We start from the raw sequence: 25,463 nt of genomic DNA, 5'->3' as shown, positions 1-25,463 counted from the left end.
CAGCCTGGCTTCCTGTCCCACTGCTGTGCGCCCCACCCTCCGTGTCCCCGCGGCAGAGGCGGCCCTCTGTGGCCGCAGAGCGCAGGGCTCCAGTCCCCTCCCTCCGTGGCTGTGTGGTTTAGAGGATGCGTCCCACCTCTCTGAGGCATCAAGGAAAGGCATCACGCCGTGACTGAGGCCAGGTGCCGGGCCACGGCTGTGCGGGGAGGGGGAGAGCGCGAGGCTTTGTGTCAAGTCTGGGAACGAGAACACGGTGCTCTGGGGCCCTGGAAAGAGGGAGACTTCACCCCTGGGGCTTGGGCAGAATTCCCCAGCAGGGGGTAAAGTGGGCCTGTCCGATGGGACCGCATCTGCCCGAGAGTCCGCCGACCTGGTTTGTGGAAGACCGGAAGTAGCCTCGCCGCCTGTCACCGGGGGTCTGCGGCATAGACTCTGCTTCCTCCCACCAACTGGGAAGTGACTGTGCAAAGAGGAAGCTCTCAGCACGTGGGGGCCGATGAGATAGAGCCTCTCGCTCTCCGCAGCTGTCACCAGCGAAGGGGGCGTCTGCACCCCCCACAACCCGGGCACCGGCTTGGACCATCAGGACGTGGTAGAAAGAGCCTTGCGGCGCCCACCTTCCCCGGCGACGTGCGCCACGGTGGAAGGAAGCTGGGCCCGCTGCCCGCAGCCCTGAAAGGGTCTCCCACCCCCAGCCCAGGTGCCCCCGCCGCGGGGGGAGGCCCCCCCCACCGTAAGCCAGGCGACAGCAGCAAAGGGATTCGCAGCCAGCGCGCAGCGTCCCGGGGAAACCAGTCGGAGGCCGCTGAGCCCGGCGGTGTTTGTGACCCAGTGACACGCTCCCCAGACTCAGGGACAGTGTGACACAGCGGGGCACACCAACTCCTTTGCTCTGACCCCGTTTCCTCCGGACGAGAGTGGCTGAGAAGGCCTCGTGCTTCTGTGCTTTTGAAGGTCTAGAGAAGATTTGGAAGGGTTGTGCTGACCTGGAAGCGAGGACGGCGCTCGAGGGGGTGTGGGCCTCCTGTGGGTGTTCGGACGTCTCACGAGAGAGTGGATGTTGAGTATCACGTTGAAATCTTAATAGTTCACGAGGAGCCAGGGTAGGAGAAGACCAGAAGCGGGGAGATGCAGGGGTGGACGTGGGGGGACAGCGCAGGCAGAGCAGGGATCGGGGAGACATGAGGGCAAGGCGGCCCGGCAGGTGACCCCGGGTCCCGTCCGCCCGCCTTCCCTGCGGGGCTATAAACCCCCGGCCGCCCCACCAGCCGGCCAGCCTGTGGCCATGCCCCGGGGAGGCGCCCCCTCACTCCTGCCCAGATCCGGCCCTTCGAGCTCCCGGGCCGCGGCCCACACCGGCCTGGGCACACGGGGCGGATGCTGTGACCGCCGGACCAGGGGCCGGCCCTGCTGCACGTGCACACGGTCGCCACGGCCCGCGGCTTCCGGGTGCTGGCCGAGAGGCCTCGGGTGTTGTCGGCCGAGGCCCCGCTCTGGGAGACGGTGCCCGCAGCCCCCGGCCACGCGGAGGGAGGGGCGGGCCCCAGCTGGAGGCCGGAGCAGCCGGAGAGCCCCGGGACCCCACCGCACGGCAGATTCTGGAGGCTTCCGAAGGTGGACGCGATCCTGAGGTTGCGGCCGGTCAGCCCCGCCCCTCCGCGCCCCGGACGCCCCGTGCAACGGCTCACGTGCCCCGGGATGGCACATGCCTCCCCAGACCCTGTCGCCCCCCGCTTCCAGATGAGGACGCTGAGGCTCTGGGGCTGGGCGGCCCCCAGTATTCTCTCTCCGACCCGCCGCCAAGGCGGACCGCCTGTCACCGCAGCCCAAAGCCGGGTGGGTGACACGCGAGTCGGGGGCGGGCGCACGGGGAAAGGAGGTAGCCCCCCGCCCGGCCCGCCCCGGCCCCAGCAGCTCGCGGGGAGCCATCTCCTCCCTCTAGCGCTGCGGGTGCCTTCCCGACCCCAACGGCCAAGGAAGGACCTGCCTGCGACAGCCACGGCCCCGCGGGAGCACCCAGACGCAGCCGAGCGGCGTGGGGCCATCCGCTGCAGAGCCCGGAAGCCCCGCGGCATCCGGGTGTTCCTGTGAGTGTCCAGGCCTCTTCCCTGTGAACCCGCACAGGGCTCAGCCAGGGGCCCGGGTATAAGGGGCTTTGGCCCACAGGACGAGTCTGGGGGGCTCTCACATCCACGGGGTTGTGGCTTGAGCTCGGGGCTGGCCCCCCCGGAACGGCTGCTCCCGGCGCCGAGCCCCCCCCACTCCCGGAGCCTCACCGTCTGCAAGAACAGCTGCCGCACCGCCTCCCCGTTCGACCGGGAGCTGTGGCCTGGCGCCCTGGGGAGACCCCGGCCCTGAGGCCTCCACCTGGCCCATCCCAGAGGTGTCCCTGGAGGCTCCCGGTCTGTCCCCTCCCGTAACGTTCAAGGACAAACGCAGAGTTTGAGCTGAGCAGGTGGGGTTCATGGAAGCGCGTGTGCTCCCAGACGTGAGAGTGGGGGTCTCCAGGGACAGTGGGGGTGTGGGTCTATCTGTGGCCAGACCCCCAGTGAGGGGGGAGCATTTGTTGGGGGCAGGTTTTGCATCTTTCCTCCCTCAGTGGGTCAGGGCCTCTGCCTTCTTGGTCTCGGGCCTGTCTGGTTTGACCCGGCTTCCTGGGGCTTTGTGGGGGGCCATCGGGACCGGCCTCTGGCCCCCGCTTTGCTGGCCTCCGGAGTCCTCTTAGAACCTGCCTGGCCGCCGCCTCTGATGTTCTCCTCAAGGACTGGGCGACAGTCCCTCTTCTGTGATAACATCAGAGCGAGCAGGACGCTGACCTGCCTGGGACCCCAGAGGTCCCCGCACTGTCCGGGTTTTCGGAGCCCTGGAGGGCCAGAAGGGAGCAGCCGACATCTCGGCTCGCCGTGTTTGGGGGTCCCCTTCGGGGTTGCCATCCTCCAGCAGCTAGAGGTTTACCTGGCCCAGGCACAAGGAGATGCATTTCGTGCGGGACTTGAGGCTCTGGGGAGCGGACATCAGGACGGGGTGCGTGGTCAGGAGGAGGCCAGGGTGAGGCGGTGGGTGCAGCGAGAGAGGCCCGGGAACCCGGCAACACGGCGCCCCCCGGGAGAGGCGGTGGGGCTGGGTTCGGCGGCCGCCCCATGGACCTGGAGGCCTCCCTCGACCTCCTCCACGGGCCGCGGCGACAATGACGGGTCCGCTACCCCTGCTGGTTCCTGCTTGCAGGAGATGGCGGTCTTTGGGGGGGCGCGCAGAGGGAGCTCTTGGCCATTGAAGTCCCCTTGCCTTTCGGACGGCAGTGAGGGGCAGAGGAAAGGGGGCACCTGCTGCGAGGCTGGTGGACGTCCACTCTTCAGAGCCTCCCTGGTCCCAAGGCTCAGTCCAGGGACAGGCCCGGCGTCCGGGCGGAGGGGCTGGTGCGGGGCGCCCGCCGCTAGAGGCTGGCGGAGGTCCTGCTTCTGTGAGACCGCAGCGGTGGGTCGGCCCCACGCCGTCCCGGTCCTCGGCCAACCACCCCTCGGCCACCACTTGCCCTTGGGATAGGAGTGAGGCAAGGGGTTCTTCAAGGTCAGGCGTCCCCCACGGGGACTGTGGCCCCAGGCACTTCATCGTCTGCCCTTTTGTCCAAGCGGGTCGGGGTCTGGGCCTCTTAAAACCTCCTACAGGGCTTTGGCTAGTGCCCGGACCCCGGAGTCCAGACCCTAGAAAAGCCTCCCAGCCCGAGGAACCCCCGAAGTGCCCGTCTTCCCAGGCTCGGGACGTTGTCCCAGGCGGGTCCTTGTTGGGGACTCCGGGCTTGTGTCGGGGCAGCTCCCTGCCCTGGTTCCGGGGACGTCGGTTCTCCTTGGGCGGGGGGGGACGGCGGAGCGGGTCACCCACAGGCTGGGGGGCTCCCTGAGTTCTCTGTTGAGAGCACGGCCTGGCGGGTGGGGCCTGTCCCTGGAGCCCTGTGGTCCTGTGGCAGGACCGTGAGGTCACTGCTGAGCCACGCTGCCGTGGGGACCACCTGAGCCGCCGGCAGACGTACCGAGACTCCGGGTGTCTGGGCTGAGAGCGCCGGGGTGGAGGGGCGGCCCCGCGGGGCCCACGGGGGTGCCGAATCCCCCGGTCCTCCCCGTCGGCTTCCAGAACGGGCAGGATGGGGTCCTGAGGGAGACCGAGCGGCCCTGGAGGCCACGCTTCAGGAACGGGTCTGTTACGGGCGGGGTTCAGGCTTCACGGGGGCTGGCCTTTGCCGGGCCTGGACGTTCCAGCACCACCCGGGGTCTGGGAGCCGCAAGGTGGTTTCTCCACCAACGAGACAGAGGTTGGACGAGGTAATTCGGTTCTGCTCTCCCCCGAGGATGCGGCAGGCCGGGGTGGAAGTCAGGGAAGGGACCCCGGCTTGAAGACACGCCCCATCGTGTCCTCCCAGAGACCCCATGCCCTGTGGTCCCCGAAGGCCAGGCCTTGCTGCCCAGGCTGGCGGGCCCATCCGGGGCCCGTCTGAGGTCCTGCTGCCGTCCCCAGCGGGTGCACATGTGCAGAACGCGGTGGACGGCGCCTGCCCGGGTCTGCACCCCCGTCCAGATGCAGAGGTCCCCGGGTTCCAGCAGAGGGTGACAGCCACGACCCAGGGATCCCTGCCGGTGAGATCGAACCTGGGTCAGGGCCACGACGTCCTCCCGGAACGACCCAGGCCCTCGGGACGCTGCTCTGACACAGAAGAGGGGACGTACTCTGGTTGTTCCCGGAGGACCCCGTCGGGAGGCAGGCAAGGGGCTCCTTCTGTCTGGGCTGCGGGGACTGGGACAGGTGGGCTGGTCGGGACTCGCGGCTCAGCTAGGGCTGCAGGCGATGGGGAGTCCCCTTCAGTCTTGGGCTGTCCCCCGAGGGGGCGGGAGAGGAGTCCCTCTCTGGGAACTTGCATCTGTGGGACTGTCCCGGGGGAGCATGGAGGCCAGGACGTAGGGGGTCTCCGTATGCAGTGTGGGGTTCTAACAAAGGCCTCCCTGTTCTGGCCAGACCTCCCCGCCCTCCAGCTTCCATGGGGGCCAAGCAGGGCTACAAACGCGGGTACACTGCTTACTTTCCAAGTTGTCCCACCGGAGCTGGTTGTTTCCAGGTACGACCCGGGCTGAGTCCTGGGGGACGGACGCAGAGCCTCCTACGGCCTTCGGGCAGTGGCTTCCAGATCAGCGAGGGTCCCTGTCACCCTCAGGAGGGCCGGCTCTGTCCCGGGAGATGCCCCGCTGAGCCATCGCGGCGGGAGCCGGCACAGCCGGCCCTGAGGACGCGGGCCCCATCCTGGCTCCCGGGAGCGCGGGCTTCCTGCGGACCCCACAGGAGCGATGTCCAGTCCTGCCCGGGTGGACATCCTCGTGACTCCAGGATCTCTGGATATCCCGTTCCCCTCGCGCTAGGATGCCTCCACCTGTCAGTCAGGGACAAGCGGCGGCCTCCCGGGAAACAGGGTCCCCTGGACTGGTCACGTGGTTCTCGTCTGACAAGCTTCTACCTGGAGCCCAGACCATGTGGAACCGACCCCACCCCCCACTTTCCCCGGAGCCCTCGCGTGTCCAGGCCGAGCGGCGTTGGGTGACGGAGGCGAACCCACAGGGCAAGCTCTTGTTGCAGGAGGGCCCTCGCTGGGGAGCTCTGCGGGGACCCCCACGGCAGGGGACCCGCACTTGCCGCGAAGTGTTTCCGGATCAGGCCTCTGACTTTCCGCCTCGCGGGGCCAGCTCCGGCTCTCGGGGAGGCCGTGCAGCCGGGCCTCTGCCTGCCTGTCCCCCTCCGCCAGGACCCGTCGGCGCTCTGGGGCCCCATCCGCCCCTGCCAGTGCCGCCCACTCTGCGCTGGCTGCGGGGGTCAGGCCTCACCGGGGCCAGTCGACCCAGAGGCAGAAAACACTCCTGGCATCCTGGGAGGCCCCCACCCTGTTGCTGAGAATCTGAGCCCCCAGCCCTCCCGCCAACAGCAGGGCCACACCCACTCGGGGATCCGCGTGGCCTCCCAAAGTCGCGCACCCCAAGCTGGCACTCCACCTTCTCTCTCCCCTGCTGCCACTCCCCAGCCGTCCTGGCCCCGGGCTCTAGCCCCACAGTCCCCCCACTTGCTCAGGCCACACACCTCAGGGTCACCCTTGATCCCCGCCGCCCCGCACATCCCATCAACAAGCGTCCAGAGGCCTCCCTTCCGAACCTACCCTGAATTCCTTAAGGAACCGGGAACACCAACCCCACCGCTCAGGACACAGAGGCAGAGGGAACACTGCCCGTGTCCCCTCGGCCACGCTCCCTCCACTGCGCTGGGGTCACCGCAGCCTCCCTGCTGACTCTCCAGTGCGTTGCTCTCGCTCCTGCCTCAGGACCTTTGCGTGTGCTGTTTGAGCTCCTGAGCATGCTCCCTCCCACACGCTCACAAACCTCACCCCCCACTTCCTCAGGCTGCGGCTCCACGGGAGATGCTGCCCGTCCTCCCAAACGGCCCCCTTGATGCTCAGCCACCTTGGGCACCTACAGAGCGGGTCCCACTCACCCGGAGGCTCTGCGAGGCAGGGACTGCATCTGTCTCTGAACGCTGCGACGCGGGGGTAAGACGCCAGGTTCTCTGGGGGCCGCGGTGAGAGCGGGGTGAATGGGCCACAGACTCCGGGGGGACCGGTTTCCTCAACAACGAGGCCGCCCCCGGGGAGACGGAAACAGGGAAGGTCAGACGCGGAGAGACCCTGTCCCTTAATAGAGATGCATCAACCGACGGCACCGAACCGACCGACTTGGGACCCAACTTGGACAAAGTAAAAGCGTCTCACAAGACAGTCAGGGGAGCTGGGCGCCGGCCGGACGTTGGAGAACATTCAACAATGACTGTGAATTTTTTAAAGGATGATAATGGAGTTGTTGGATTTGGTTTCGTGTTTTTGAGTCCTTATATTTCAGATACGGACGGAGTCACACACGTCCGGGACTCCCGCCGCGTCTGCCTGGGAGAACTGAGGGGTCTCCACGAAGCCCGAGGGCCGCGGCCCGTGACGGGGGCACAGGGGCTCACGGCAGGACGCCCTCAGCCTTCGCTCGTGTTCGAAAATTTCCAGGGCCACTGGCCGGCTCAGTCCCTGGAGCCTGCGGCTTGATCTCCAGGTCACAAGCAGGAGCCCCACACGGGGGGCGGAGCCTGCTTAAAAAAGAAAAACATAAAATTTCGGTAACAAACTGTTACCTGCTCTGTGTATCAGAGCAGATGTGTTTTTAGTGGTGGAGGCTGAGTTTGATTCTCGCTCGATGGAAGGTGTTGCCTGCTCAGGGGACACTCGTCAAAGCTTGCGGCTTCTGTGCTTAGACACCTCCCATGTGGCCACACAAAGCCAATCCTCATGTTCCCTGCCTAGAACCTTCTACGGCTCCCAGCGTCCCCTCAGAAAAAGTCTGGATGCCTCTTTTTTTTTTTTTTTTTTTTTTTTTTTTTTAGGATTTTATTTCTTTAAGGAATCGCCACATCCAACGTGGGGATTGAACTCACAGCCCCAAGATCCAGAGCCGCACGTTCTACCGACTGAGCCAGCTGGGCGCCCCGAGGCCGTCTTCATACTCATCTTTTGTTGCAATCGATCTGTCCCCTTGTTGTGACTTTGTTAAATCTACGGTTCTTAAACAGAGCCCCGGGGTCCTGGACGGCGAGCCTGCCTGACCAGGGCCCCAGAGGCTCGAGACCGAGGAGTTTCTTGCTCACAGGACCCGTGGGAGGGAGGCCCGGGCAGGCCTGGAGGCCCCCAGGGAGCAGGACCGGGCCCCGGCCTTTAGTAGGGTCCCTGTGTGGAGTGTTTTGGGGGTCCCTGGACCCAAGCAGGGTTGGTCAGCTCCTTGGGGGCACAGCTAAGGGGAGGCCCCCGAGGCAGGGAGACCGCTGACCGCAGGGCTGTCGTGGGCGTCACAGCACCCGCCTACACTGGCTGCGCCCAGATGCTGCTGTCCAGGGCGCACTCCTCTGACCGACCAGTGCGGGTTCAAGGGCCCCGCGGGACACGTGGGGAGACAAAGTGGATGCCGACGAGAGGTTCGGTCCCACGGCAGGGACCCCAGGGATGGTCTCCGTCGCTGCGCGTCTGCCCCTCGGAACCGATGACTCCCCGCCCTGTCACACGGGGAGGCCGTTGTGCGGGGCCACACCCGCGGTTCCCCGGCCACCTGCCCCCGCAGCCTCCCTCCGCCGGCACGCAGCAGAGAGAGGCCAGAGGAGAAGGGCTTTTAATTTTAGAGATAATTGCTGCTCCCTAAGGGCTCCTGCTGCCTTTCTCGGGGGCAAGAGCACAAGATGGCAGAGCCCGAGACCCAGGCACAGCCCCTCATGGGGCGCACAGGGCTCTGAACGCCCCGGGCAGGCGGCCACCTCCCTGCCCTTCACCGCCTCCCACGGCCTCTGCATCCGGAGCTGGGCTCTCCTCCTGGGTGCTGCATCTCTGTGACAACATCCCCAGCGCAGGTGGTCGTAACCTTGGCAACCAGGTACTACGCCCCCTCCCCGGCTCCACCCAACTCAGCCACACCCCCTTTCCAGGTCCCCTCATCCCCGTCGCCCGCCCCCGCGGCATCCTGCTGGGGATGCTGGCCGGCCTCCCTCACCATGCTGGACGCAACGGAGCAGCACTGGCCAAGGGGCTCGCGCTAGCTGTTTGCTGAGCACCCACTGTGTGCTCCAGGGGCTCCCTGGGGACAGGGAGTGGGAAGATGCTGGCCAAGGACAGAAAGGAGAAGACAAGCCGTGGTTTTGGGGTGGGGTAGATGCGCAGAGGAACATCAGGGTACCACTTCCCGGCTCAGAAACCTCACCTCTGGGAGCAAACACTATCTAGGGGACGCCTCCTGTGTGTGTCCTCCTGTGAGCCACAGCAGTAAAGAAGGAGGAACACACGACAAAGAGACTAAGTCAGTAAATCACACAGTGTCCCAACGGGGGAGACACCCGGAGCGGGGGCAGTGGAGACGGGAGTCAGGAGGGACGGAGGAGGGGGCGTCCGGGGAAGGGCACCGTACACGGAGGGAACAGCCCTGCACGGGTCCCGAGCTGCGCTGGTAGGAGGCCTCCCCCTGCCCTTCCGCCGGCTTCGGAGCCTCGACCACAAGCTGGGCAGAGCGGCCATTCCCCCGGTGTCCCCTCTGTCATCGGCAGCGGAGTCTGCAGGCCGAGCAGATGGGTCGCGTCAGACCCCTGCATCGCGGATGTGCTCACGGAAGCTGCAGGGGAGCCTCCCGCGGACCCAGGACCAGGGATCGGCGGCTGCATCTGGATTGGAACCCGGGCCACAGCTCCGGGCTGCCTCTCGGCCTGTAGGACTCACCCCCAGGGCCCCTCCTTGGGGAAGCCTCCCCGGGTTGGGCCCTGCCCGTCTCTGCTGAGCTTGCCGCCCGCTTCATGATTATTTCATGTGCCTGCTGCCCCCGCCAGCCGCAGGGAGCCCCTCCTTTCCCCGTGTCTCCTCCGTCCGGCACCTGGCCTGGTACACAGCAGGCGCTCAATGACGCTTTCCTCCAAGGGCCCCGAGGAGCAGGTATCGGCAGGGGCCGGTATCAAAGGAGAGACACAGAAGCTCAGAGAGGGGAAGTGACCACCCTGAGGTCACACAGCAGGTCCCTTGGGACAACGTCTCTGCACAGCGTTCCGGGCTGCGCCCAGGGGCGGGGAGCCACGAGGGAGGGCCGCCCGCATCCCCCTTCTGGACCTCTCTGCGGCCAGGGAGGGGCCACCCCCCACCCTGGCCTGTGGGGGGCCTGGCCTGCAGCTTCCTGAGATGCAGTTTCTGGGCCTCCAGCCAACGCGACAGTCTGGGAACAGAGCCTGCTTGAGTCACAGGTGGCTGAGCGGACGCCGAGCCGCCGGGAAGATGCGGCAGGCCTGGAAGTCGGGGTGGGAGAGTACAAGGTTACGCTCGGCGCCGAGGCAGCTCTGCCCGCCCCTCCCTGGGGGCAAGGGCATCTCGCAGCCTCTGTGTGCTCCTCTCAGGAGTGGCAAGGGGACCACGAGCACAGCAAGCCGCCAAGGGCCCGAGTTTCAACCGAGCTGAGCACTGGTGGTGTTAGCGCAATGGGGGAGGGGGTGCCCCACCCCATCCTCGCCCCGGGGCCCCCAGCTGTAGTAACATCCCCCTGCCCTGCCGGACTCCACAGTGTGCGTCCCCTCCGTGGGTCCGGGCTCACCCCTGGCCGGTGCGGGGCAGGCCCGTCTTGCAGGTTAGGGGACCCACTCCTAGTCCCACTGCTGCCCCGTCCTGCTTCCGTGCAGGAGCCGGGGCATCCCAGCCTGGGGCTCGGAAGTCGGTCGGGAGCCTGCACGCTGCACGGGGACATTCTGGGATTCTCAGCAGATGGGGTGGGCCCCCTCCGAACGTGAGCTTCCCAAGCAGAGGGGCACCCACGGGCCCCCAAACTAGTCACCGGGGATAAAAGGAGACCCAACATTCCCAGGGCGCGGCGGGCCACGGGCCCTGACCCTCACACACACGAGTGATGACCAACGGCCCAGGAAGGATGAAGGGAGAGGCGCTCCAGGCAGAGGCGACAGCAGGTGCAGAGCCCTGGGGCGGGCCAGCGGGGCTTGCAAAGAGCAGGGCCCTCCCTGGGGACAGTGCGGGGGAGGCTGGGAGGAAGGGGATGCGGCAGAGCCAGAAACACAGCTGATTCAGACAAGACCCTGAGGGCAATGAGGAGCGATGGTGGCTCGGAGCCCCGCGGGGAGCTGGCTGGGGCGGAAGGTGCTGGGGCAGGCGTCCAAGAGCCAGGTGCGGCGGCCGGGCCTGAGGACGAGGCAGGGGCAGGGAGCAGGTCCCGGAGCGCGCAGCCAGGGCGCCCCGGCCTTTCCCGCACCGCGGCGTCCGCAGCCCCGCCGAGCCCCGGCCCCGCGGGTCCTCAGACCGGCGCCCACGCGGGCGGGTGCGCACAGACGGCCCGCGCTCCCCGGCCTGCTCCCGGCCCTGCCCGCCGCCCTGGCGCGCGGCCCCGCACCTGCGCGCACGTGGCCCCGCGCGCCCCGCACACCTGCGGCCCCGGCGCCGCGCACCCCGCGAGCGGGCGGCGCGCACGGCCCGGCGCAGCCCCGCGCGCCCCCGCCCCGAGAGCCGGGGAGGGCGGCCGGGCGCGCGCGGCGGGGGCGCGCACGGCGGCCCGGGAGGAGGCGGCGGCGGTAGCTCGTGTCGGCTCCGGGCGGCCCCCGCGCCGCAGCCCGCGCCGTGTCCGCGGCGGAGCCGCCCAGGTGAGTGGCCGCGAGGGCCGGCGACCCCGCTCCGCCCGCGCCCCGCAGCCCCCACCCGCGCCCCTCTCCTCCCTCCGGGGCGCTCGCCCCGCGCACCCCTCCTGGGGGCATGGCTCTCCGCCAGGCCCCCAGCGCTCCCCCTGGAAACTTTGGGGGCCACTCTCCACGCTGGGGTCCCCCTCCCGTCCCCTGGGGCACTGGGGAGCGGGGAGCGGGTTGGGCGGTTCTGTGGGGCAGTGGGGATGCGGGAAGGATGCGCCCCCTTCCATGAGGGAAGAAGGGAGCCCTGACTGGGTCTGGGGGAGGGGTTGGGGGGCCATGAGGCTAAAGACTTCATTCCTGCCTCTGGGTCTGATCCACCCGGAGGTGCTGAAGTGCCCCGAAGGAGAAGGGGGCCTTTGGGGTCCGCACCAGGACAGGCTCCATCCTGGGGGCTGGGGACTGCTCAGCCTGGTGGGGAGGTATTTGGGGACATGGGGCTGAGCCCTCTGCACTGTGGGCCTGTGTCCAAGCGACACCAAAGACGTGGTAGGAAGCTTCTCTCCAACCCCTCAGGCTGGGCCTGGGTGCCCCCTGGGCCTCTGGAGCAGGTCAGTGAGACCACTGGGCCCCATTCAACAAGTTGGGGGGGGGAGCAGACAGCGGCTTGTGCCTTGGTCTGGGCCCAAGAAAAGAGCCGGTCCTGACTTTGGAGAGCGCCTTAATAAGTGGTTTCTTTAACATGTGCTCTGGGCACTAAAGACACAGGTACCCCAGCCCCCCAGTTCTTAGGTTTGGGCCCCAGACCTTGCATTATTAACAAGCAGACCCTGGTGATTCGGTGTGTGTCCTGAGGTGGTTGAGAACCTCTTGCAGCCGGCAGAGGGTGGGAGGGAGGGTGTCTTGTGTGATGTGGCAGCAGGCCGAGGGACCATTTGGGACTTGATGGGGGACCTCTGGGCCCCAGAGCAGTGAGACCTGGAGCAATCCGGGAGGGCTCCCTGGAGGAAGTGTGGAGGCTGGGAAGGGTGTGGCAAGAGAGTGACAGAAGGTGGAGGACACGCGGTCTCAGTGTGGACGAGGTGGTGAGCAAGGAAGGGTCGTCTTTGTCAGGAGTCTCAACCCAGGCGGGCTCTGGGCCCCTCTGAGCCAAAGCAACCAGCTGAGGCAGCATCCAGACGGGAAGAGCCCACGGGCAGACCCCTTAGGCTTCCCCCACAGACCCTGCTCCTGCACTCCACCCGGATGACATAGGGTGACAGCAAGGGGCTGCCCAGCTCCGGGACGGGGGTTCGGAAGGGCTAAACCCGGTGATCTCACCCTGGCTTTCCTTCCATTCTGCGTCCCAGCTGGTGACGGGGGGTGTTGGAGAGACGCTCGCAGGCCTCCGGGGCCGAGGCCGATGTGACGGTGCGCGGATGCACGCTGGGCCCTGGTCTGGTGCTCAGTGCCCCTGCTGCCCTGGCGGCAGCCCTGCCCTGTGCCCACTCGGCCTCAGTGTGCTCTTCTACAGAATGGGGGCGGCTGCTCTTCGCCGCCCCAGCAGAGGCCCGGGATCTGCAGGTGCCTCGCTGAGTGGGCCCAGGAAGCGACGTGAGGCAGCCACTTGATTGCTCTCCCCCGTGCTGTCATTCCTGGGCTCCCCTGAGTCACCACCTAGTCACCAGGTAGACAGCCTCCCCGGGGGCTCTCCAAGGAAAGCTCGTGCCGGGTGGGCCCCAGTGAGCCGCCCACCACCACGTGTCAATCCTGGGCCACAGGAGGGTACCCTCTGCCCTCCAGTAGTGCCCTGGAATTTAATGAAAGGAGCTGGCATCAGACCCACGTTCAAATGTTGACCCTTAAGCTTCGTGATGCTAGGTGAGCTGGACCACTCGGACCCTCAGTCTCTTCTTCTCCAAATGGGCTTCATTATTCCCACCCTCAGGGCTGGGCCAGCAGGTGAGCAGCCTCAGTGTATGGTGGGCATTTGAAGAGCAGTTCTAGATCAAGAAACCTCTCCCAGAGAGGGCAGTTGGCAGTGCCCGTGTGTAGGCTGGCAAGGAAACTGGGTCGGGAGGCCCCCAGCCCCCCTAAGAGTTAAGGGACTAACAGCAGACGGAGGCTAATTAGGGCTTAATGAATTGTCATGGATGAAAGCCCCAGGAGGGCCTGGATCTAGGACAAAGGATGCACCAAATGGGGGGGGGGGTCGGCAGTGTGTTCCCAAACGCAGGCCTCGGAGGGCCGGTGCCACTGCAGCTGGGCCCCCCAAGTCTGGGAAGGGGAAATGGGGGATATTTCTAGTTCCTGCGAAACCCAGCTCCCCTTGCTCCCTCCTGTCCCTGTTGTGACAGGGAGACGGGTTGTGGTGGGGGCGATGGGGTCCCGCTGTCAAGCTTCCACCATCTCTCACCTCCCCCCACCCCCATGGGTTCAGCTGCTGCCTCCAGGGGGGCCTGGCCGGGCCTTGCCCAAGGCAATCTTCAGCACCCCCTGGCCTGGGACAAAGCTCGCCAGAACAGCAGGTGGACGGGAGACGCAGGGGGGCCTGGCCAGGCTGCGTCTGCCCGAGGGGACGGGCCCGAGGGCCCCGGCCACACTCTGCCTCCTCCTTGGGTGGAGAGTTTATGGCAGATTAGCCCTGGACAGTTTTGGGTGGAGGGGCGTAGGGGGGCCCTTTCCCCAGGGGCTGCCGTGATGGACAGATTCCGGGGCCCGTCCCCAGGTGTGTCCCTACACTTAAGCTGGTGCTGATGGCCTCCTCCATGGGGAGCCCGGCCCCCCGCTCTTCCCTGCCGCTGGAAGCAGGCTCACAGCTCTGCAGCGGCCCCAGCCCACCTCCCCCAGGCTGCATGAGTCTCCTGGGGTCGCCCTCACAAACCAGCGTCAGCTTAAAACCACTCACTCCGATTCTCTGACACGTTGGGCTCACACATCCTAAAACCCCGGCGCGGGCAGGGCTGCTCCCCCCCGGTCCAGGGAGACCCGGCTCCTGCCCTTCCCTGCCCCGCGGCCCCCTCCAGCCTCCCCGCCCTCAGCCCGGGGTCTGCCCGTCTCCGGGACCCCCGGCCCTCTGCCGCCCTCTCGAGAGGACGTCGGGCGCCCCGGGATCCCAGGGCAGTCTCCCCGTCTGAGGTCCGCTCACTGTCACCCTTGGTTTCGTTGGCAAACTGCCTCCTCTTGGCCACAGAGCGCGACAGGCGCATGTTCCCCGCGTCTTTGGGGCGTCTGCCGACCCGCTGCCTGCACACCCCGCCCCCCGTTGATCTTCACAGCACGGTCTGCGTGGGGCCGCTCTGTTACCTCTTTCTTCTGTTTATCACCCGTAGACGGAAAGGCGGGGATTTTGTCTCTTTTGTTCAAAGCCGTGGCCCTCGAGAGCGAGAATAGCACCTCGTAGCCCGCAGGTGCCCATGAAGCGCTCGTGGAGTGAGTGACAGAGTGCGGGCAGGGCCCCGCCGAGCGAGGACTCGAGGCTCCTACCCCAGCCAGCACCCAGGGCAGACTCTTCTGGAAGGATCCTTCTCTACAAAGCATCTGCCCCTCCCCCTGCGGTCAGCCTGGGGAGGTGGGTGCAGGGAGGGACGCGGGCCAGCCTGCGGGCGTGGACGGGACGGGGCGTTGTCCCGCCCCAGAGGCTGGCGGGTCCTTCACTGTGTCTGCGGGGTAGGCCCGGCCCCAGAGCAACCCAGCTCCGAGCGCGCCGCGGGGGCAGAGCGGGACAGGGTACAGCTCGCTGTCACAACCTTGTGGGGTAGGCAGGACAGTCCGGACTTGGGGCCTGCAGGGCTGCGGGGCGACAGGGTCAGGCCACACGGAGCGGACGCACCTTCAGACGAACACAGACGCCCCCTGGTCCTGCCCTGAGCCCCTCCTGACGGCCGCCGCGCTCAGCCTTGGCTCCCAGCCCCTCGGCGGGGTCCACGCCCCGTGGGCTTCCACCCCAAGCGACCCCGGGTCCCAGCCCCCAGACGCAGACACACGCCAGCCCCTCGGGGCTGCGCCTCAGGCACCGGGCTTGTCACCACACCAGCGACTGGGCTCCTACGGTCCCTCCACTCAGAACACCATTTCCCAGACTGTCGCCTGGCTGACCCCCGCCTCCCGTGCAGATCTGGGCTCAGAGAGGAGCCCCCCAGGCCATGCTGGGCAAAGCATCAGACCGTCACAGACCCCCACTTTTCCTAAGCCCTCGATGTCCTGTGTTCACTTTCATGACCCTTGTCCGCTCTCACCCAACACGACGCTCGGGGAGGGAACCAGACACAGGAGGCCACACGGGCTGTGAGTCCACGTGTGTGACACGTCTAGACCAGACTCCTCCACGCCCGGGAAGAGGGCTCGTGGGGGCCGGGGAGTGATGGCCGACGGGGACAAGGTTTCCTTTGGACTGATGGAATGTTCTGGAATCAGATAGAGGTGATGGTTGCCCAACCCTGGGAATGCACTAAAAGGCACTGCACCAAATAAAAACTTGAAATGGGAAAAATGTGCCCGTGGGGGCCGGGCACCCGTCGGGGCGTGGCACGCGGTAGGTCTCAGGAGGAAAACGGGACACCCGGAGTGTGAGTGGGTGGCAGGGAGCCTCCACGCCCCGGCCCGGGTCCCCGGTGACCACCACCGCCCCGCCCACCGCGGACAGCCTGTCACAGCAGCGGGGTGCCGTCCGGGAAACAGGTCATCCGCCCACCTGGACGCTGAGGCCAGGCCGCCCCCATGGGATTTGGCTTACGGGAGGCAGACGAGGCTGTGCACCCAGTCCCCGGTGCTGGCTTGTCCATCTGGGGCACGCGGGGGCCGGGGGGAGGAGGCCTGGTTCTGTGAGGGGGTCTGGGTGGCCCCAGGCTGAGCGTCCAGCACCCAGCACAGTGCCCTCGGGGACCTTCATCGGGGGCAGCGCGCAGGCCCGGCTCCCCACGCTGCCGACCCCAAGCCTTCCTGGGCGGTGGAGGAGGGCGCGGCGGTGCTGGGGGCCTCGCGGCCCTGCCCGGCTGACACACGGGTCTGCGGAGCACGCAGACTTCACGGTTCCGCGGGGGATGGGGTCCCCTGGCCCTGGGAGAGCCGTGGAGACGAGGAGACGGCGTCCTGGGCTTGAGCTTTATCTGCTCGTCACCCGCTGTGTGGCCCTGGGCAGGTCCCTTTCTCTCTCTGGGCTTCTGTGTCCCCGTGTGTACCACAGACCGATGGTGAGCTGATTCCAGGGGTGCAGGGGCTCCACCGTGTGCCTGTCATGTGTCGTGCGACCTCCAGACAGGGCTCTCACCCCGGGGTGCCCCACTTCCCCGTCCGGGGACGCCTGTGGTGGTCGTGGTGGGTGGCGCTCCTGGCCTCACGTGGGTGGGGGCCGGGGATGAGGCTCGGCCCCCCGCCCTGGCTGGAACGGCCCCCCGGGGGACGACCCCACACCCTGTCTGTGGTGCAGGTCTCCTCTGACCGCCCCCAGGGCTGCTCTGCAGGGGGGACACTGAGGCCACCAGACGGAAGGAGGTGGGTGCTCCGTGGGAGCGGTCTCCCCTGCGCGGCGGCCTGGCGTTGCCAGGAGAGGCCGGGATCTGGAGGTGCAGCCGAGGGCATCTGCCAGTGCACTGGCCGGGGCGGGGGTTGCCATGATTCCAGCGTGTGCGGGACGGGGGCGTGGAGTGGAGACGGCCCCCCGTTGCCGGGGCTGGGGCGGGGTGGGGGGCACTGCAGCAACCCCCCGGGAGAGGTCGGGGATGCGGCCGGGTCCCCAGGACTGGAGCTCGGGGGAGATGTGCCGCCCAAGACAGAAAACCGAGAGTCGTCAGCTGACAGGGACAGGAGGAGAGGCCCTGGGGGGCGCCCGGCCCCAGGTCAGGGAGGGAGGGTCTGGAGTGCGTGTCCCCCGAGACCCCAGCCCTGGGAAGAAGGCAAGGGGCAGAGAAAGGGTAAGAACAGGGCCCTCCTCTCCCTGTCGGCCACAGCCCACCACAGGGCCTTTGTCCACGCTGTGCCCCTGCCCTTCCCGCCCGCCTCTGCCCTGCAGAGCAGTGGGCGCAGGGCCCTGGGAACCCCCAGAAGCAGGACGGGCGCCCAGACCTCCAGCTGGATGGGAACCCCACTGCGGGGCCCAGGGTCAGGACACAGGCCCGTGAGGGTCCCTCCCGGGCTCGCCTCACCCCGGGCTTGCCTCACCCCTAGCCCCGTGGAGGCAATGGTGGCCACGCCTGAGGGACGGTCAGGGACACGCTGGGCCACAGCTGGAGGGCCCCGTGGCCGAGGGCCAGCGGTGCTCCCATCCGGGGCGTCGCCGTGGCTTGGCCGCCCAGTAACAGGTGAGGGACGCGGGTGAGGTGCCCCCAGGGTCCTGCCGGCCCCCGCCGGGCCCCCCTCCGGCCGCCGAGTCCTTACTTCCCGGTTTCGTCCTCCGTGTTCGGGGCCAGCTCTTGGGTAAGAATTCTTTCCGACGTAGAAACAGCTTAAAAAACGGGCAACGTCCGTGTTGGCGTCTTGCCCGAACCGCAGGGCCTCACCCCAGGGTGTCTGCGGGCGCCCCCCCCCCCCCCCGCCCTTCCTGCCACCCCGGGCTCAGCCCCGCCCCCTCCGCGGTCTCGGGCAGAGCAGCCCCCGCTCTGGAGCCTGCGAACCCCTCCGCGGCCCCACCGTCCCTCCCCTGGCGTCTTTCTCCGGACCGGAGCCAGGGGTGTTCGTGAAGCTCCCCCCGGCCCCGGCGCCGGGGCGAGGCTCTTTGTCTCCTGGGCGCCGCGTCTCACCAGCTCTGGCTCAGCCCCGGGGAGCTGTTTGTTGACTGACTAGTGGACAGAAGCGGGGACCGCGGGGCAGCTGCATGGCCGTGTCTCTGAGGTGACAGAAGTAGGCCCCGCGTTATGCACAATAAAAACGGTTTCAAGATTCCCCTGAAACCACGCACAGCTGCTGTCAGCCGCCCTCGAGCAAATCGTCCTTTTTAAAAAGCCCGGCAGCAGCAGCTGTGCTCCGGACTGCGACCGGACGCGCTGCCCGCTGCCCCCCGAGACGGTCTCCCGCCACCCCGAGGTGCTGTGCTACTCAGTGTCCCCGACTGGGAAGGAAGGGTGACAGCGAGGTGCCCCCATGTGCTGGGGTCCCGGCGGAGACCCTGCGCCAGGGCCGGCCCAGAGCCGAGGCTCCTCGGCGTTTGCCGTGTTGAAGGCGGCGGCGGCGGCGTTCCCGGTCCGGCGGACGGGAGACCAGCGACAAGCGAGGGTGTCAGTGCAGCGAGAGTCTTGATCTTGGGGTCGTGGGCTCGAGACCCACGCAGGGTGCAGAGCTTACTTTATCGAGAGAGACTAGGACGAGGACTGTAGTACAAAGTCACCAGGAAGTGACACGAGACCAGACCCAGATAAAGTCAGGGAGGAGCCATGCAGGGAAAGTGTTCCAGGCAGAGGGGACACCACGTGCAAAGGCCCTGGGGCAGGACCAGGCCTCGTGTGTGGGAGGAACGGCCAGGAGGCCCCGGTGGCTGGAACAGAGTGGGCACGGGGGAGAGAGGGAGGAGGGGCGGCGGGGGAGGGCGGGGCAGGTTGTGCGGAGCCTTGGGGCCTCGTTATATGCCAGACGGGGGTGCGGTTCTCTGCTGCAGAAAGAACAGACCAGACAGCTCTGTCCCCACAAGGACTCTGTATTTGGCGCTGAATCATACCACCCATTCCCTCCTTGGGGCAAAGCCAGAGGGGCCCCAGGTCCCCCTGAATCAGGCTGTTGAGGCCCTGCCACTAGCTCCCAGGGCGAGGACAGTTACCCCTCGACCACAGGGAGCAGCACAGGCTGGGGCAGGGACCTGGAGGAAGCTCAGAGTCAGGGGCAAGTTTAAGGTAGGAAGTTGCCAGACATGGGAGACGGACAGCTGAGCGGGGGACGCCTCTCTCCTCTCCGGGGACCCAGCCTCCCCACGTGCTGGGCAACAACGCGGGCAGAATGACCTAGAAAAACAGCCTCAGCAGGAAGTTTGCCTTAGGGAGAGACTGTGTCCCTGCAACGTCCAGGTCAGAATTAAGGACAGCCGCGGCGGCAGGGCACAGCCGGCTCCCGCTGCCTCCCACGGCCTCCCTGCTGGTCCCCTGCTGGACGCCACGAGCTGAGAGCCGATCCCTGGTCTCCTCGTGCTGTGAGCAGCTCCGTCCCCACCACTCCCGGGGCTGTTCCGCGGCGTACGTGAAGTCCCAGGCATGGGTGGGGGGCACCTAGAATTCAGTTGGGTGTTTCTTTTCATTTTATTTGTGCATTCTGTCGCTGACAACCCAGATTTTTTTAACCCCCGTCTCAGTGCCTCTCAGCTGTCTTCCCCGGCGGGTGTGTTCACGTCTCCCCGGTCCCACGGTCGCCGCGGGCTGCCGCCTGTCTGAGCCCCTGTCGACGAATACCGGTTAGTTCCAGGTCTCCTCGGTTTAACGAGATCTCAGCTTCTTCCTCTGCTGGTGCGCGGGGGTCTCCTCGACGCCACAGCAGACACAGACCGTAATTTGACCAAGCCCTAGGGATGGACGCGGACGTTAGGTCCAGTTTCTTTTTCTCGCTATCTCCAATGACCCTGCAGCAAACTCAAGGGGTCTGTCCGCAGTGCCGGGCTCGCTCGCAAGTCTCTAGGGGCGGCGGGGGTCCTTGCGGGCATCGTCCAGCTCTCAGGGCTTCCTGGTGGTCCTCGGCGTCCCATGGCTCCAAGCCACACCCTCCGACCCACTGCCTGGAAGCCTCTGCTCTGTGCATCTGTGTCCATGTCTCCCCTTTGTATCGGAAGACCAGTCATGGGGTGAGGGCCAGCTGAGCCCAGGGTGACCTCGTCTTACCTGGATTGTGCCTGCAAAGTGCAGACCCTCCCCGCCCAACCCCTCGTGCTCGGCGTGAAGCCGGCAGGGACCGGGGCTCCGGGCGTGTTCATTCCCCGAGGAGTCTGGGCAGGCGGGAGCGGGCCTCCCAGATGTCCAGCAGATGGAGGACCTGGAGCCTGAGTCCTTGCCCGGCCGGTCCTGTGGGAACAGTGTGGAAACAGGCAGCCCCTCATGGGGGATGCTTGGGGAGATGCAGCTGCTCTCAGTCCCCATCCAGCGGCCATCTGGCTGGACCCTCCCCGCCAAGCCCCACCTCGACCCCCAGGGTCTGGCTGCAGCCCAGCAGGGTAGAGGGAGGAGCACAGGGCGGTGGGGCGGGCAGGCTCCACGCCACACGTCAGCGGGCTCCCTCCCCCACAGCCGGCCCCATCCTGCCCCAGGGCCTTTAAACGGGCAGTTCCCCCAGCCTGGCACTCCCTTCCCCAGACACCAGGGCACTTCCCGATCATTTACTGGGTCTCTCTGAGCTGCCTGTGGCCATCACGACAAAAATGCCACACAAGGAGGGACTTAAAACAACAGAGACCTACCCTCTCCCCGTTCTGGAGGCCGAAGTCTGACATCGGGGTGTTACACGACCCAGCCCCCTCCGAAGGCTCCGGGGAGGACCCCCTCTTCCTCTTCCAGCTTTCTGTGGCTCCGCACAATGCTTGGCTTTCCTGGCTTAGACGCACCAGATCAGTCCCTGCCTCTTCTTCATGTGGCCTCTGGCATCGATGTGAGTGTCCCTGTCCCTCTGGTTACAAGGACACCCGTCCCTGGCTGTAGGGCTGCCTGATCCCAATAGAACCACATCATAACTGATCACATCTGCAGGACCCTGTTTCCAAACGAGGTCCCCTTCACAGGTATCAGGGGCTAAGACTCAAACACGGCTCTTGGAGGGACGCCAGCCAGCCCTCTGCCGGGTCTCAGCTCAGATGTCGCCTCTGCTGGTCTGCGGCGGCAGCGCCATTCACCCTCACCGCCCACCCTTCCATCCAGAGCGTCCGGGTGTGACCCCCGACTCGCTGTCGGTGTGGATGGAGCACTGGGGTTCCCCCAGCAGGTGCCGGGTCTCACCACACTCCTGGGCTCTCGGGAAATCCAAGTGATGAAGACAAAGGCCTTGGAGAGGTTACAGTCCCCTGGGAGGTCGCAGCCATGACCGGGGTTTTAAACTACGTCCTAATTTCGTGCGGTGGTTGGACCAGTGTCGACACAAACACAGGGGAGAGGGAGCACAGCATGGGCGGGCCCCGGGAAGGCCCCTGGGGGTAGCCAGGGAGAGGACTGAGGCCACCTGCCACCCGGCTGGGAGGATGTCCACAAACCCCAGGAGGGCGGGACCTCCAGCTGCCTGGCCCTTCAGCGGACTCCGAGCCTGTATACAGAAGGCACTCAATAAGTTGTGGGGGGGAGCCCCCAAATTGTACACTATGTTGTGAAGTTCTTCTGCAGTTCAGTAAGTGCTTTCTCTTGTAATGTTTTTATTGAGATAAAATGGACATAACATAAAATGTGCCCTATTAAAGGGTACATTTTGGTGACTTTCAGTGTATCCACAAAGTTGTGTAACCATCAGCACTAGCTAGTTCCAGAACATTCCAAGCAGCCGCGTCCCCATCAGCCATCCCCCGCCCAGCCCCCGGCCCCCAGGAGCCCCCTTCCCGCCTGGGGAGGAGCCCGGTCTGGCCGCGTCACACGGGTGGACTCACACTCCATGTGGCCTCCTGTGTCTGGTTCCCTCCCTGCGCACCGTGGGCTCGGGTCCGACCCTGGGCCGCGCGTGGGGGCCTCGCTCCGGCTGGTGGCCGAGGGACGCTCCGCGCGTGGGGGACCCGCTGTGTGTGTCCGCGCCTCTGCCCATGCGCGTTTGGGCAGTTTCCGGCTTCTGGCCATTAGGAGCGCGGCCGCCGCGATCGCGGGTGGACCGGCTTTCGCGTGGCCGCGCGTCCAGCTCTCCGCCGTGCGGGGCCCTCCGCGGAGGGACGCGTCTTGCGCGGCGGGGTCGGGGCGGTGGCCCCGCGTGCTGATGCCTGCCCCGCCCTCAGGTGCCCACGAGGATGCTGGCGCGGCCCTAGGCCCACGCTCCGCACCATGACCTGCTGGCTGTGCGTCCTGGGCCTGCAGCTCCTGCTCCTGCCCGCGGCGCCCCCGCCGGCCGCCGGCTGCCCGGCCCGCTGCGAGTGCTCGGCGCAGACGCGCGCGGTGGCCTGTCCCCGGCGCCGGCTCACCGCCGTGCCCGACGGCATCCCGGCCGAGACGCGCCTGCTGGAGCTCAGCCGCAACCGCATCCGCTGCCTGAACCCGGGCGACCTGGCCGCGCTGCCGCTGCTGGAGGAGCTGGACCTGAGCGAGAACGTGATCGCGCACGTGGAGCCGGGCGCCTTCGCCAACCTGCCGCGCCTGCGCGTCCTGCGCCTGCGCGGGAACCTGCTCAAGCTCATCCCGCCCGGGGTCTTCACGCGCCTGGACAACCTCACGCTGCTGGACCTGAGCGAGAACAAGCTGGTCATCCTCCTGGACTACACCTTCCAGGACCTGCGCAGCCTCCGCCGGCTGGAGGTGGGCGACAACCACCTGGTGTTCATCTCGCGCCGCGCCTTCGCGGGGCTGCTGGCGCTCGAGGAGCTGACCCTGGAGCGCTGCAACCTCACGGCGCTGTCCGGAGAGTCGCTGGGCCACCTGCGGGGGCTGGGCGCCCTGCGGCTGCGGCACCTGGCCATCGCCGCCCTGGAGGACCAGAACTTCCGGAGGCTCCCGGGCCTGCTGCACCTGGAGATCGACAACTGGCCGCTGCTGGAGGAGGTGGGCGCCGGCAGCCTGCAGGGGCTCAACCTGACCTCGCTGTCCGTCACGCACACCAACATCACCGCCGTGCCGGCCGCCGCGCTCCGCCACCAGGCCCACCTCACCTGCCTCAACCTGTCGCACAACCCCATCAGCACGGTGCCGCGCGGCTCCTTCCGCGACCTGGTCCGCCTGCGCGAGCTGCACCTGGCCGGCGCCCTGCTGGCCGTCGTGGAGCCGCAGGCCTTCCTGGGGCTGCGGCAGATCCGCCTGCTCAACCTCTCCAACAACCTGCTGTCCACGCTGGAGGAGAACACCTTCCACTCGGTCAACACGCTCGAGACGCTGCGCGTGGACGGGAACCCGCTGGCCTGCGACTGTCGCCTGCTCTGGATCGTGCAGCGCCGGAAGACCCTCAACTTCGACGGGCGGCTGCCGGCCTGCGCCACCCCGGCCGAGGTCCGCGGCGACGCGCTGCGCAGCCTGCCCGACTCGGCGCTCTTCGAGTACTTCGTGTGCCGCAAGCCCAAGATCCGCGAGCGGCGGCTGCAGCGCGTCACGGCGGCGGCGGGCGACGACGTGCGCTTCCAGTGCCGCGCCGAGGGCGAGCCGGCGCCCACCGTGGCCTGGGTGACGCCGCGCCACCGCGCCGTGACGGCCGACAGCGCGGGCCGCGCGCGCCTGCTGCCCGGGGGCACGCTGGAGATCCGGGGCGCGCGCCCGCAGGACAGCGGCACCTACACGTGCGTGGCCAGCAACGCGGGCGGCAACGACACCTACTTCGCCACGCTGAGCGTGCAGCCCGAGCCGGCCGCCAACCGGACCCCGGGCGAGGGCCGCAACGAGACGCAGGCGGCCGCGCGCTTCCCGCTGGACCTCACCACCATCCTCGTGTCCACCGCCATGGGCTGCATCACCTTCCTGGGCGTCGTGCTCTTCTGCTTCCTGCTGCTCTTCGTGTGGAGCCGCGGCCGCGGGCAGCACAAGAACCACTTCTCCGTGGAGTACTCCTTCCGCAAGGTGGATGGACCGGCGGCCGCGGCGGGCCAGGGCGGCTCCCGCAAGTTCACCATGAAGATGATCTGACGCCCCGCGCGCGCCGGCCCGGCCCACGAGCACCTATGCATCTCCCGGAGGCCGCCCGCCGCCGGCGCCCCGCGCGACTGACCCCCTTTTTTGTAGGGACCCGACCACAGGACTGTCTTTTCATCAGGACTCATCTTTTGCAGTTTCTCGAGCATTTTCTAAAGGTCCCCCCCGTCTTCTGTCCCTCCTGAGCTGGGTGGGAGCTCGGAGACCCCTACAGCCCTCTCTGCGGATGGTTCACACCCCCCTACCCCTGGCTGGGGGCCCCCTGACACGGCTGGCACCCCGAGGGAGGATGGCCTACATCCGGGACGTGGGGGGCCGCCCATCCCCTGGGGATGGCATGCCCGGATGCTCCACTCCGCACACGGAGCACACAGGTGTTCACACCCAGGACACGCTCTTGGACACACAGCTCCGAAACAGAACCCAGCCGACCCTCAACAGGCGCCCCAGGCTGCTGAGCTCACCTCGAGCACACAGGGCTCTTGTGAGAGCACAACTCACACCCGGGACATACCCTGTTCACTCTCAGGACACACCCAGCTCACACTCGGGACACACGCATACCACACCTGAGACACCCAGCTCACGCACCGGACAACCCCAGCTTACACTGGGAATGCACTCGGCTCACACCCGGGACACGGCTCACAGCCAGGCCACACTTGGCTCACACGCGACATCCAGTTCACACTCAAGACACACCCAGCTTAGAACCAGCTGACGCTGAACGCACGCCCCAGGCTGCAGAGCTCGCCATGGGGACCCAGGGCTCTCCCAAGAGCACGCCTCACGCCGGGACAAGCTGCTCACACCTGGGATGTGCACAGATCATAGCTGACATACTCAGCTCACACTCAGCTCCCGCTCGACTGGCTGTCTCTGGGGGAGTGTCAGGGCTACACTGAGGTCTTCCAGAACAGGCAGTGCTCCCACTGGGGGCCCAGCACGAAACAGACTAGTCTGGGCCCCTGCCCCCAGACTCTCCCCCAGTCCGGGACCCACCAGCCCAGCAGGGTGGGCTGCCCACTAGGAGAAGCCATCTCCCCCGCTTCCTCTGCCACCTGCAACAGCGGCCACTTGCCTCCTCTGCTCATGCCACACAGGAGGGGCGGACGTCCTGGCCCCTGGCTGGGGAGCATGGCTTCTGGGGTGTCCCCCTCCAGCAGGCCAGCTGGAGTGACCTTCAGTCCTGAGTCCACACTACCCCCTCAGCCAGCCTCAGAGGGGCCCCAGTGCAGCCCTATCAGGCCTGGCCCAGCGCTGTGACCCGCTGCATCTGTGGGGAACGAGGCCAGAGAGTGTGTGAGGTTCTGAGGGTCCCTGTTAAGTGCAGTCTCTGCCACTTTGGAGCAGAGCTAGGGCTAAAGGGTAAGGGAGCCACAGGCAGATGGAAGCTCGAGTTAAGGAAGAACCCCTCTAAGCTTACTGCCCTGTTACTCTTCAGATAGTGAGTTCCCCATCACTGGGGGTAAGCAACAGGAGCTGATGTTTTACAAAAATCTTCAGGAACCCCAGGAATGGGGTCCATCCATGATCCTGCCTCTGCCAGGTGGATTACTGCCCCCACCCTCCACCTGGGCCAGA

The 25,463-nt window shown here is 66.9% G+C and overlaps 1 protein-coding gene across 2 annotated transcripts; it reads left to right on the top strand.

Annotated features, from left to right (window-relative positions):
• Positions 1-11,128: 11,128 nt before the first annotated feature.
• On the top strand, positions 11,129-24,614 carry LINGO3 (leucine rich repeat and Ig domain containing 3). Of its 2 annotated transcripts, XM_032358545.1 has the most exons (3): positions 11,139-11,223; positions 14,514-14,738; positions 22,049-24,614. In XM_032358545.1, the coding sequence occupies exon 3, from the start codon at positions 22,095-22,097 to the stop codon at positions 23,871-23,873; it is 1,779 nt and encodes a 592-aa protein (XP_032214436.1). In that variant the 5' UTR covers positions 11,139-11,223; positions 14,514-14,738; positions 22,049-22,094; the 3' UTR covers positions 23,874-24,614. The 2 variants fall into 2 exon arrangements, with proteins under 2 accessions (XP_032214443.1, XP_032214436.1); XM_032358552.1 differs by lacking the exon at positions 14,514-14,738 and having other exon boundaries at positions 11,129-11,223.
• Positions 24,615-25,463: the final 849 nt, after the last annotated feature.

This window comes from Mustela erminea, chromosome 1 (genome assembly GCF_009829155.1).
Source record: "Mustela erminea isolate mMusErm1 chromosome 1, mMusErm1.Pri, whole genome shotgun sequence".
Classification (NCBI taxonomy): Eukaryota; Metazoa; Chordata; class Mammalia; order Carnivora; family Mustelidae; genus Mustela; species Mustela erminea.
Note: the sequence above shows the minus strand (reverse complement) of the source record. Positions and strands in the feature narration are given on the sequence as shown.

Coding starts and splice junctions, on each gene's coding strand:
- LINGO3 (XM_032358552.1), top strand. CDS start 22,095: ATGACCTGCTGGCTGTGCGTCCTGGGCCTGCAGCTCCTGCTCCTGCCC.